The 13,492-nt window shown below is 42.9% G+C and overlaps 1 protein-coding gene across 1 annotated transcript; it reads left to right on the top strand.

Moving 5' to 3' along the window:
• The first annotated feature begins 212 nt into the window (after positions 1-212).
• Positions 213-12,823, top strand: LOC138625572 (zinc finger protein 462-like). Its single transcript, XM_069706577.1, has 11 exons — positions 213-312; positions 639-676; positions 767-5,877; positions 5,974-6,248; positions 6,515-6,633; positions 7,882-8,016; positions 8,137-8,380; positions 8,977-9,119; positions 9,207-9,430; positions 9,596-10,733; positions 12,133-12,823. The coding sequence occupies exons 2-11, from the start codon at positions 667-669 to the stop codon at positions 12,273-12,275; spliced, it is 7,542 nt and encodes a 2,513-aa protein (XP_069562678.1). The 5' UTR covers positions 213-312; positions 639-666; the 3' UTR covers positions 12,276-12,823.
• Positions 12,824-13,492: the final 669 nt, after the last annotated feature.

Raw genomic sequence — 13,492 nt, 5'->3', positions numbered from 1 at the left:
GATTTCAAAGCTGTGGATGAAAAGTTTTTAAAAACTGCAGAGCCAGAGACAATGATTGGCATTTAGAGTGAAATCGATTCAGTCTTTGTGCACAGCAGTATGAGCGCCTCTGGTTGATTTTATTTTGAAGGTCAATTGACTTTAGACGGAAGTGAAGTTTTTCCATTCATATTTTTGTTGTTTCCAGCGGAAGCAGAAGCCAGAGAGAGTGGCACTCGCGGGAAAAATGGCGGAAATGTGCGGTCCGATGTTATCAACACCAGCGACTCAAAATACTGCCTCATAAGCCTCATCCTGTGTTTGTCTGCATGCGTGAGTACATAACCCGTGTGCACCGAGCAGGAGGCGCACTTGTGGACTTTTTATTTTATTTTCATTTGTATGTGAAGATCGGTCGTGTCAGCTTATTCAGATGGACTCGTTGTCTCCGTCCAGTTGAACGCATCAGACTGAAAGTTAAAATGACCTGGATTGAGTTGTCGTCTTGCTGCTGTTCAGTTCATTTTCTGCAAATACTTGAGATCTGCAGCGTTGTCATGGAAACCCTCAATAGTGTAGTTAAACTTTAAAACAGTAGTGGATGGTGCTGGTTGTTTTTTTTTACACCTTAAGCATAATGTCTATTTTCACTCTTCTAGGTGTGTGTTGCCGAGAGAGAAATGCAAGATGCAAAACGGTATGTACAGCAGCCAACTCTTGACAAGCACTGCTTCAATGTACCCGATCGATCTGAGTATTTATCAGTGTCTCTCATTTATCCCCTCAGATTCAATGCAATTTTCCAACTCTGGCCACCTCAAGCAAGCCAACAATCAGGATTCCCCAGTCTGGTCTATCCAGTGCGGTCATTGTACACAAACCTTCAAATCCAAGGTGTTCCTTTTTGATCACCTCAACCAGGGGCATGGCTTTGACGTTGACACTTCTCTCAGATATGCAGGCTTGAAATACGCAGAAACGACCAAGAATATCAGCAGTTCAGGTACTTTCAAATGCCAGCACTGTGATTTTAAAGCTTGCAGTCGGGACGTTTTACACGAACACGAGAAGCGCTGTGACTCAAAAAATCCCAATGTGATAGGAACTCTAATCATTGCTGAAAACCCAGAAACGCAAATAATTGCAAACCAACACAATGAAGCTGCGGGCGCTCGAGAGATTCCCTCAGTCCTTTCTGTTACGTCTACCTCAAAAGCTAAATGCTCACTTAACTCACTGAAGGATCTGAAAACGTACAAGAGGCCACAGGAAACCATCTCCAAGTACTTTGCACCAACATCTGAATCAAATGGGAAACCACCCGCAAAGTCTGCTGATGGCAACAAAGGAACTCTAATTTTGCAAGAATCTCCCTCCAGCTCCAGCCCAAACAGTAGTGGTGTGTTTCAAGTCACTGCAAAGTCTGTTATTGACATCCCCAAAGTTGCGTCTAACTTTGACCACCTTTTGATTCCTGACCTGAGACCACCTAAGTCCAGGGAACAAACGGCTCCGAGCAACATCAGCAAGAGGACCAATAATGGAAGCACTGAAAGTCGTCCTGCTAAAACAGTTAAACTGGACAAAGAGACAGAGCTGCCACAGAAAGAAAACGCAAACAAACAACCACCAAGCAACACTGAGTTTTCATTTGAAGTAAGTGAAGATGAAGAGGACAAAAAGGTCCGTCTTGTTAACGGAGACACAGAGAGTCCAAAAGTTATTTTCTGTAAGCACTGTGACCACAGTGATGTGGACATCAGATGCATGTCTACCCATTACCAGGGCAACCACCCTTACATCAGATACACTGCTGCCTACATTCAGGACTCGAATGATCAGAGTGCCACCTTTCGCTGCTTGGAGTGTCCAGTGGAGTTCTTAAACACAGCTGACCTCAAGAGGCACTACGTGGAAAATCATCCAGAGGCCCCGGATGTATTCACGATGAAATCAAGTGGGCACAGTTTGGTTTTCAAATGTTTTGTTTGCCCGTTTACCACCAATGTATTAATGGCCTTGAAAGAACATTACAAGGAAAAACACCCAACACATGAAGCGGACAATTCTTTTTTTAACTGCCGGTATTCGGTACCTGGATGCCAGAAGGAATCATCTCAGCAGAACAAATGTGAAAAGTTGCCCAGTCCGGAAGAAACTGGAGGGATGTCTGTTGAAAGTGCTCAAACACCATGCAAAGAAGTGAAAAATATTACTCCAACCCAACATCCCGCCTCCGAAGGACCACGTGTGGCCTTGTATAAATGCAACAACTGTATGTTTAGTAGTAAGTCAGTTGTTGTTATGCATGTTCACTACCAAAAGAGCCATCCAGATGAGGCGGTCACTATAGATAAAATCAAACAGTTGGCTCGCATCGCGCCGCAGATGACGCCTGAAAAGACTCCAAATTCTGGGACAGTAATAGAAAACGTTACGCATCCAAAGAGCATCTCATGTCCTTCGAAGAAAGAAGACAAAGCGGAGCCGTCACAGCAAAAGAACATTTTATTGTTTTTAAATAACTCCAAGCAGACACCAGAAGATGCGACGAATTATCAAGAGTCTCCCAAAACTGAAAAAGTGGAGTCTTTGGAGGACAAATGCAATACAAAGACGTTGGCTGGCAAACAGAGAAGAGAAAAGTCTACTGGAATGTACAGTTTGTTATCCAGTGTCCCGGATCAAATGTTTTACTGCCAGTTCTGCAGTTACACAAATACCAACATCAAAAGTGTTGTTGGTCATCATAATGCAAAGCACGCCATGCACGCTCCAATAGGTATGGAAGATATCATTTGTTATAGTGCTGAGATGCGGAAAAATAAACTTCAGAGTGAAGCTAAGACCTCAGAAACTTCTCCATCGCCTCATTCTAAAAGCAGTAAACAAGTTGAGGTACGTAGTGAAACCGCAGTTCAGTGTGAAGAAAGGGATGCAGCAGATACTTCCAAGACTCGCACTGATGCTTATGCCTGTGCAGAAAACTTGTTTTTCTGCCAAAGGTGCAACTTTGCAAATCCAAATGTAAAAGGAGTGGTTAACCATCAAGCTAAAACGCACCACGGCATTATTACCAACATTGAATGCGTTGTCGAACACACAGCTTTGATTCGGGATGAAATTAAAAACTCAAAATGTCATGCAAACAACTTCTCCTTCTCAACTAATCTACCTCTTCCTCTCCTGAACAAAGGCGACGAAGATGTGTTTTTCTGCCACATTTGCAACTACAGACACAGTGCTGTGAGCGGCGTGATGAGACATCTCTCCAAAACACATCGTGGACACGCGGTTAAGGCCTCACAAATCCACATATATACTTCTATGGTTCTCAAACAGACCAAGAAATTGCACCTGGAAACAAGCATAAAACAAGAGGTCAATCAGGAGCCATTGAGGAAAATGGAAACGAAAAAGAAAAAAACAAGGAAGCTCGCTAAATCCGTCTCAGCTTCAGTGTTATCCACATCAAGCTCCTCACCAACACCGTCCCCCTCATCAGGAACCTCACAAACAGAGAGGACGCTTCAGTGCTATAAATGCTCATTCAGTTCTCAAATTCTGTATGGTTTGAAGAGGCATATACGGGAAGCCCACGGAGTAAAACGCTCAGTCACAGATCTTTTACGATTGTGCTTTAAACAAGGAGTATTACAGTCAGGCTATCACTGTGAGATGTGTCTTTTCACTCACGAAAAAGCGGCAGCAGTCTGTAAACACTACCGGGAACAACACCCAGACTTGAATTCAAGTCTCGAGTACGTAAGCACTCGGCTATTTGTTGGTGACAACACGTTTACTCCTAAGAAGAAGAAAGCTAAACTAAATCACACTGATGGTGTTAGTGATGGTGATGGCACTGCCAGGAGCTTGACACTCCAAAGATGGGGACAAAATAAAAGCAAGATGTATTCATGCCGCAAATGCTCCTTCAAAGGTAACTCGATGTCAAGCATTGCGCGGCATTACCGTGCTGTTCATCATGTGTCTGCGAAAAAAGACAGCTTGGATCTCTTCAAGAGCAAGAAGGAAAGCGCAACCAGCCAGGTGGAAGACCATGAGGAAATGCCCGGGTTGTTTGACACCTTCCAAGTGCCTCTTGATTGTGACGAGTCATCTGATGAAAGAACAGTATCTTCCAAAAAGTTCAAGTGCCCTTACTGCCCTGCAGGTTTTAATTCCCAGCGGGGCCGCAACACTCACTGTGGAATGAAGCACCAAAAGGATGTGAATGAAAATTCAGAAGAACAGCAAAAAGAACAAGAGGAGAGCAAAAACCACGTGCACGTCTTTAAGTGTCCGTATTGTACCTACGTCAATAGTATTCATCAAGGAGTTCTCACTCACTGCCAAATGAAGCACGCTGCCCTCCCATCCAGGGCGGACAGCTTTCACGTGGATATGGAACGAAACTGGGAAGACCACTGGAAAAGAAAAGGTCCTGGTGATGTTATGAAACTTGTTGGGTACATGTGTGAGCACTGCCCACAAATCTGTGTGACGCTGGACAAACTGAACAAGCACTGTGTACAGGACCATAATGATACTGTGACCATCACTCCAGCTGCTAAACCCTCAGCTGTAAGTAAAATGAAAGCCTCTAAGGCCCACAGTGCTCATGCATCTGTAGCAAAGGCTTCCTTTTTAAGTAACAAAAAATATGCTCTGTTGAGGTGCCAGCACTGTTCTTTTAGGTGCACCACAAAAATTGCTCTCACTCGACACTTGCGTGTTATCCACAAGAGTGGAGTTTCAAAAGACAGCTTGTACAAGTGTCTCGTGTGTTCCAAAGCCTACTTCAGGAAAAAGCACCTCGCGATTCATTATGCTAAGAAACATGGCAAGGGTGCTTACCTAAAATACTATGTAGCCATGTTCAAGCAGGTTCCCGAGAAGCCAGCACCAACATCTGCAGACGCCCCATTAACTCAACAACCACAAAATTCCTCTGAGTCATCCAAGTCGAGCATAACAACAGAAGAAATGAAAACATTAGTGTACAATTGTCCAAGCTGTCAATATGTGAACGCAAGCTACCACGGAACTCTCACTCACTGCCAAATGAAGCATCCGACACTCGTAGCCAGGGCAGACGTACTTCAAACTACTGAAATACCTGAAACCAACATGGTCCGGTGTACAATGGGAAGAAATTCAAATGCATCGGGCTACATTTGTAAAAAATGTCCACAAATCCATGCATCGTTGAAAAAACTGAAAACTCACTGCCACAAGGAACATATGGAGACGGTAGTTTTTGAGCATTCAGCTGAAACCGAAGCTGAAAACCAACCCATTCACAACTCTCCGGGCTCGGTGGCTAACACTGCTTCTTTAGAAAAGACAACATCAAAAGTAAGCATTGCAGAAACTGGGCAGAGTCCCGAGTCGGGCTCTCCTGAGACGTCATCGAGCTCACTTTCATCGCAGGGCAAAGGAACGTTGTACAAATGCCGAATGTGCAGCTATAAAGGATTGTATCGAAAATACCTGCACTGTCACTACAGAAACACACACAAAATGGATGCACTGAGTACCTACAAGCTGCTAGAGAATTATAACCAACGTAAATACAGAGGCCACAAACTGCAGGAAGTGCAATCTGAGCAAAGCGCAAGTGTCAAATGTAAGAAGTGTACGGACTTGATGTTTGTCTCACCTCAGCTGCTCATTGACCACTACAGTACTTTTCACCGCTCAGATTGCAAATTGGACTTCACTGTGTTATCACTTGGGAAAAAGAAGGAAAGCACAGGGCGTTACAAGTGTTCCCACTGCATGACACAGTTATATGGGATTCGAAAACTCTGCCATCACCTGGACCACCACAGAGCAAGAGAGGAAGAGGCCGCGAAGAAAAAGGCATCATCAGCACCGGAGCCCAAACCCGTCCAAGTAAGTTGACACTGATCATCTACCCTCTTAATCTTTTGCCTCATGTCCGTGCCACACATTTACAATTTGATCACCCTTACTGTGTTTGTTTCTCAGCTCTTCAAACAAGATGAAATGCCTACGTTTGAACCTGCGGAGGACATGACCCAGTGGAGCATCAAACCAGTACCATCAAGTCTTCTGTCGTCACCTTCAAAACTCACCGATGTTGAGCAACCAGAGCTCGAATCGAAAGACGACAAGCGCACTTGTGAACAGTGCGGGCGGACGTTCATGTCGCTAAAAGGTCTGCGTTCACATGAGCGCAGCCACGCAGCCATGGCAGCCATCAAGAAACTGGACAAACTGCCCCCCTCAGCGTTAAAGGAAAAGTAAGAAGGAATTAGGGCTATTTCTCTTTTTTGTTCATGCACAAAACAAAATGAAAGCATTTTTTATAAAGACTTCATCTGAGCCTACATATATGTAAGCTGCCGTTATGGCTTCAGGGTCCTTTGCATGTATTCATGTGGCTTTACAAAGCTAGTTAGTACAATCTCAGTTTTGTTAATACTCGTGTTATTATTTTTTTGTGGTTATTGATTATCTAATTGTGATTGTATCTTCCTGATTGTTTCTTTCCCTGTTATCTTTCCAGGACTAACAAATATGTCATACACAAACCTGGGACGATGAGGCCTTTTGTATGTAGGATCTGTTCCTACCGGACGCCCGTGCTGGCCCTGTTTGGGAGTCACTTAATGAAAAAACATCAAGGTGAGAAATTCATTCGCCATGAGAATTTGTTAGTGGTGTCATGACAGCATGATCTGTCAAATGTCTTTGCTTTGACCTGCTGAAATATATAATAGCTAACAATTCAGTAGATTTGTGGTTTGCCTTGATCAGTATGTGAGACACTAAAGGACTATTCAACATTAGAATTATAAATGTATATTTCTGCTTGCTGGATTTGATCAAGGTGGTGTACGAGGGTTGATGTAAATATTTAGAGGTTGTGCATGGAGCAGGGGGAAGCTAGAAGCTTTGAGTTAGTATTCCAAGTTAACCTCGCTTGATCAACATCTGCACCTGAGTTACACACGTGTTTGTGACCACTGGTACATGCACATCTGCGATGTCATCATGGACCTGAACCTTGAGCAGAGTGTGCACGTCAAACTTTGTGTTAAACTTTTGGGAAACTGAAAGACGTGCTGTGAGCGGTCGCGGTGTCATATCGGAGGACCAAAGTGACATCCTGCCACAGTTCAGGTGGTTTGAACCGATCGGTTTCCCTCAGACGCCTCAAAACGTTACAGTACAACTCTGTGTTGACAGTCTGAACCTGGGATACTAAGTCACGCTGCACAACTCTGTAAATTGGGCCTTCTTTGGTGTTGGACAGTGACGTTCTGCCCCTCAAAACACCTCGCCAGGATCATTGCTTCATTGCCGTAGGTTTTCTGAAGCATTTCGAGGGTCTCTGATGACGATTTCCTGAGTTTGACACACAATTTGATGGGTGCCCTGTGCTCAAGTCCATGGTGAAATCACAATGCCCACATGCCAGTGGTCACATGTAACGCAGGAGGTTATGTTGATTGAGCGACGTAACTTGTAAAAAGTTATAGCTTCCCCCTGCTTCGTGCACATTACTTTCCTGCTCACCATTTGTGCACGACAGGAACAGTCTGGTTAAGTAGCGTTAAATATGTCACAGACACATTGTAGGTAAATAGACCTACAATGTCTTGGCCTGAAAGTGGTCAGACTGGGATGTTTTCTGTGTTGTAAATATTGCGGCTCAGAGAAAAGTAGTAGAGACTATCAGTATTGTTGTGTCTACTCTGTCAAGGTAATCTGGCTTGGTTTTGAGCACATTCTCTGTTTTAAAGATTACAAATGTTACAACCAAACATACACTAGCCAGTGTACACTGCACATCACACAGATTACACACTGTGAGAGATTTCATGTGAAGTTTTTCTGTGTCTCATGGTCATCCTGCTGCTGACTGCCCAGATGTCCTCATGGATTCTGCTGACACTGACAACAAAGATGACGAGAGCGCTCAGAGGGCCGATAAGGAGCCTCCTTACTCATCAGATGATGTTAACAGTTTGGCTGAACTCGATGAAGAGCCTGAACTGACTGGAAGCAAGTCATCCCTCTTCTGTTTTTATAAATTATATAATGCAACTCTCAGTATTTATCTTAAACACATCATTATTGTCTGAGCAGCCACACTAACAGACTGGGTTCCCTGTGCTTTGACAGAATTGCTGTACTCAGAGCCCCCAGATGTGCAGCGCCAGTTGAACCACTACAGCTTGATGTCACAGAGAAGCACCAAATCAAGAGCAAATGTGCAAGACAGGAAGTTAACTTACAACAGTCTGCTTCACTGTGAGTTCTGCAATTTCAACACTGAACACCTGTCGAGTATACGTCGGCACTACCTGAACCGCCATGGAAAGAAGGTCCTCAGGTGTAAAGACTGCGACTTCTTCACTGGTCTCAGGTAAACTGCTGCCACACTGTTGTCAAAAATCTGATACCGGTGCTGTTAAGCTAATACATTCACATATTTTACATAATTTACAACACAGATGTGCTGTTACAGCTATTTTATCATTGAATTAGATTTAGAAGACAAGGAGCATGCACACAAATGATATTGAGATGTGATACAGTCCAAACAAGTTCCACACAGAAACTTTGGTTACTGACTTAAAATGCTGTTAAAACACATTTTAATCATTGTTTATTTAATGTGTTGAAGAATCTAAAATGCTCTGGTGTGACCGATAATACTCATTATTTAGCGACCTGGGAATGATCATACAATAATGAGGATATGGCCTGTATGTTTTATTTTCAATGTTCAAGCAAAGTTGAACAGTGAATGGTTACATGTAAATTTCTTATTCAAGAATTGTTTATTATGAGAGTGGCGCAGTAATTTAAGCATCATCAGCCATGTGTTAATGAATAATTTGGCAACAGGTTGGAAAATATCGGCAATGTATCATTAATCTGGCATTTGTGACAGCAAAAATTGTCTCCAAACACTTGTAGCGATTTGCATTTCCGTCACTGATTTCCTGTCTTCATTAGGAAAACCCTGGTAATGCACATGCAGTCGGGTCACTCGACCTGCCAGTCACAATCTACTCACCAAAGGGACCTCCGCTGCCCGTTCTGCCTCTACCAGACCAAGAACAAGAACAACATGATCGATCACATCGTCTTGCATCGCGGTAGGCTGGATGCTCGTCAGGATTTCGTGACTGAAAGCTTCATCGGTCGTGTTATGTTCACTCTTCATTTGTTACCTTATTTTTCAGAGGAACGCGTTGTGCCAATAGAAGTTTGTCGCCCAAAACTGTCCCGCTACCTCCAAGGTCTTGTCTTCCGCTGTCACAAATGCACCTTCACAAGTGGCTGTGTGGAAAACCTGCATTTGCACATGATGAGGCACGATGACATCAAACCCTACAGGTGTCGGCTGTGCTACTTCGACTGCACTCAGCTCAGCGACTTGGAGGCTCACCTGAGTGATAAGCATCAGGTGAGGATTTGTCTGTAACCCCTTTGGGGCCTCACTGGAATTCCTTATGAAGAAATAACCAATGAAAAAGTAAAGAGGGTTTCCTTTAGTGGAAATGGACTCTATACGAGTTCTTGTAAGTTTGTAGTTAGATTTTTTTTTTTTTTTTCCTTTTCTTTTGTGTAGGTTGTGAGGAATCATGAGCTTGTGGGTCAGGTTATCCTCGATCAGCTACAAACAAGGATTGATAGGATACCAGAAAAGGAAGAGGAACCTTCGTCCAACTTGGAGCGGCAAAGCAACAACAGTGAGGATGAAGAAACCGAGGAGTTTTATACAGACTGTGATGAAGCTCCAGACGCAGAGAACCCGGCAGAAAATACCAACAGGGAGAAAATGGCGCTCCAGATCACGGAGGAACACAGGAAACAAGGGCAGGACGAAGCTGAAGACAGAGGACCGGGGTTAGGAAGTGTAGAGCAAAATACTGGAGAAGGGAACCTTGCAGATATACAGTTAAAGGATCGCAGTGGTCCAGAGGAGGAGAGGCAGACAAAGGACACCGAAGCCCAACCCAAACCCAGCAGCATCACAAACACACCACCAAAAGGGAAAGCAGCAGAGGGGAGCTCAAAAGCATATTTCAAAATAACTGACAAAGCAAAGCTCCATAAGCTACATATCAAGGAAGTTGAGCATCGAAATCTGAACATCGAGGCGAGGGTAGAAGACAGCATCATACGTCGAATCTTACAGCTGGATGAGGACGGAAGCATCCACAGGAAATACAAGAAGACAGGTCAGGAGAGAACGGTGAAGATAGAGCGGAGCATTGAGGCTGAGGGTGCAGATAACGATCTGAGGGATATCTTATTTCAAGATGAAGAGAACAGCATCCCTTTGGCCCAAGACTCAAAGACTCAAGTTAATATACAGGCGATTCCAACCTTAGCAAAGATAAATCATTCACAGGCAAACGACGGCACGGCTCAGGAGAGTTTAACCGCTCAAAGGCATTTGCTAACTCTTTCGCCCAACTGCGCCCAACTCAAGTTAAAACACGAGGACAGCTCGGGTGTCTCAATTGTAAAGTGCAAACAGGAACCAGTGCACGGTGAGAAAAACTGCGAGGCGGAAACAGAGTCCTACGGAGAAATGCCCGTACTTGAGAATGAATATCTGAAGGAGGAGATGCACCGTCTTGGATGTTGCAAGGAGGAAGAGGATGATCATCTCGAGCAGACGCAGGACCAAAAAGTGGAGATGATCAAAGAAGACACGGAAAACCGATGCAACGATCTGGACAGTCCACACGGGCACAAAGGTAAGAGTCGAAATTGAGCACACTGAATTCAAATAAAGGATTTTTATGTTAATGGAGCAGAACAAGAGTTTGAACGGCAGCACGGATGTGCATTCAAAACGCCTGCACCCATCAGTTTCTGTGCACTGCACCAATGTCTCGTCGTTATCCATGTGTGCCAGGATGTGGCATTTTTGGCTGATGGGGCTCCAACGGACATTTATTTTCATGATATTCTTGCTTAATCGTATAATGTCCAAAATGTCCAAAACCATCCCCATAGTAGTGAGTTAGAGCACGAGAATTGCCTGTTTTCATCTCACAATTATATTCTGTGACGTATAAAAAAAAAAAAAGGAAAGTATCGAACAATCCTTGTCTTTTTGATTGTAAAATGACTGAGACAATTATCAAAAGAGTTGATTTTAGCTCCAGATGATGTCCTCAACTCCTCAAAAAGCAGCAATTTGATTACATTACCTCTCTGCATCTAGAAACAGTCTGTATATCATGTCTACTTTATTAAATAATAGGGCTCCGCCAGTGTGTGTTGTTCTTTCCCGTTTCAAATAGAGGATAGAATTTAATTTTCTCCTTGTCTGTTTTATCCTCCTCATTTCTGGACATTGTTTTCAGAAGGTACCGTAGGTACTTTGTGGCGGTGGCCGGGGCTTATGGCTTTCACCAACATAACACCACAGCATCCCACATCAAATAAATAAGAGATGTTTGACAAAATCAGAACTGCTTGTGGTTAAAATCAAATCTGTTAACTCCATTTTGATCATTTTGATGAACAGTTATTTAGTTCAATCAGACATCTCACATTTTAAATGTTTATTACAATACCAGAGTTGAGATAACACAGAGATATTGGGGGGTGATGAGCAAATATTTTAAAGCCCCCCTGAGCCTGCAGGTGGATGCTGGGGTGGTGGGGGTAGTGGGAGGGGGGCATAAAGGCAGCAGATCTGACACCGGCATAAAGGACAAGATGGGACATTTCCCAGCTTAAATAGGCCGCTGTATTTGGAGGGTGTGTATTTCAGATGATTGTGGAGCATGAGGCATGTCACATGACGCAGAGCGGAGCAGCTCGAGTTGACTGCATGAACGAGCTCGCAGGGGTCACTTCACTTATTTATTCTGTCATGCAAACATGCCACACATTTACAGGTTCCACATTTTCAAAAGTCAGGATTTTCTCCTTTACTTTACTTTTGATATCATGCTAAGGTGAAAATATTTGGGATTTTGTTTTCATGTCTGTTGAAGATGTCATCTTGGGCTTTATGAAACAGTTAGCCATTATTTTCTCACATTTTATAGACTATTTTAGAATAATCGTTGGCTGAAACTTTAGTCAGATTGAGTTAATGGCATGTGACAGCAGCCGATGTGACTTCCTTTTGTTTTCCAGGTGCGTTCAGGGCCCTGGATGGAGCCGCGGAGGCCCTGCACTCCTCACTCACTGAGGAGAAACGGTATACTTGTGAGCTTTGCGGGCGAAACCTCGTGAACAGCTCGGACCTAAAGCGTCACATCATGCGTCATGGAATATAATGTGACGGATGGTTGAAGCAACTTCCATTGTTGACTTAAGTTGGGAAGCTACAGTTCGTTTTGATGAACCGTCCACTGTCTTACTTAACTGTGCATTACTGATTAACACGGTTCCAAATACATTTTTCATTTTTGTAGATTTTAAAACTTTTCTAATTAAATGTTTTTATCGTACAGCTGTTATACATAGAATTTTAAACTGATGCGATTGAGTAAATAAAGCTTGAGAGCCAAGATTATGACTGTATTGCGGAATGTGTGACAGATGAAGATAATGAAGATCTTATTTAGATTTGTTTTGTTTAAAAACCCTGAGAGATGGACCAACCTAGATATCACTGACTGTGGAAAATGATTGTGCTGCCTTCAAGTGCTGTTAGCTATTTGAACTTTAATGGTTGTGCTCTTGGCAGCTGAACACGTATTTACTCTCAAGTACAATAACGATATTTAAGTCAGTATTTCATGTCAGTAAAAGAACTTTTGTTTCTGTTTCAACCTTTTACTCACACCTAACTACGTTTTAAATAAATTGAAATTGAACGTCATTGCAGCACCTGATATTTAATCAGAGGCTGGTTGTACTTTTATTGGGATATTCATGGTCTTACAGATGTACAGTACTTAAACATACCATTCCCACTGAATGCACCTGATGCTGCATGTAGTTGGCACAGTGACCACAGGAGGACGAAGTGTAAGTCTATAGAAGTAACTTTAGTCCCAGACAGATATTTAATCGTTCCTGACACATAGTAGACATTTGTGGGGTCAGATGCAACCAGTTCCTGAATAGCAAGTATAAAAAAAACGTTTTTAAGTTTTGCTCTCTGTTTACTCACAGACTGCTATCTGACTAAATCATGAAGCAAAAAACAGGTCACAAATGGGCAGTGATGCATCCTTTCTCTTTGCGTATGTGTTTAAATATCAGCAAATATCAATGAATAAATGTTTTTTTTTTCTATACACTTAAGTCAAATGTTTCCATAGTGGTCCACAAGTTGATGTCCGTTATGTTTTGTTTGTTATGGTTTCTTTTGTCTAGCATTAGCCAATATTTAGTCTACATTTTAGGAAATTTACCACCCCAAATTATTTATCAGTAGTTCCCGTTTTCTATGAACTACGGTATTGACAACTATCTATAAATTACTTTAACACCAACGCAAACTTAAAAACCCGATGGTTAACAGGCACCTTCCACGATTTCTAAA

This window comes from Brachyistius frenatus, unplaced genomic scaffold (assembly GCF_029030835.1).
Source record: "Brachyistius frenatus isolate BFR_SWC_R1_liver_20210118 unplaced genomic scaffold, ASM2903083v1 Contig_63, whole genome shotgun sequence".
Classification (NCBI taxonomy): Eukaryota; Metazoa; Chordata; class Actinopteri; family Embiotocidae; genus Brachyistius; species Brachyistius frenatus.
This window is presented reverse-complemented; position numbering and strand designations above follow the sequence as displayed.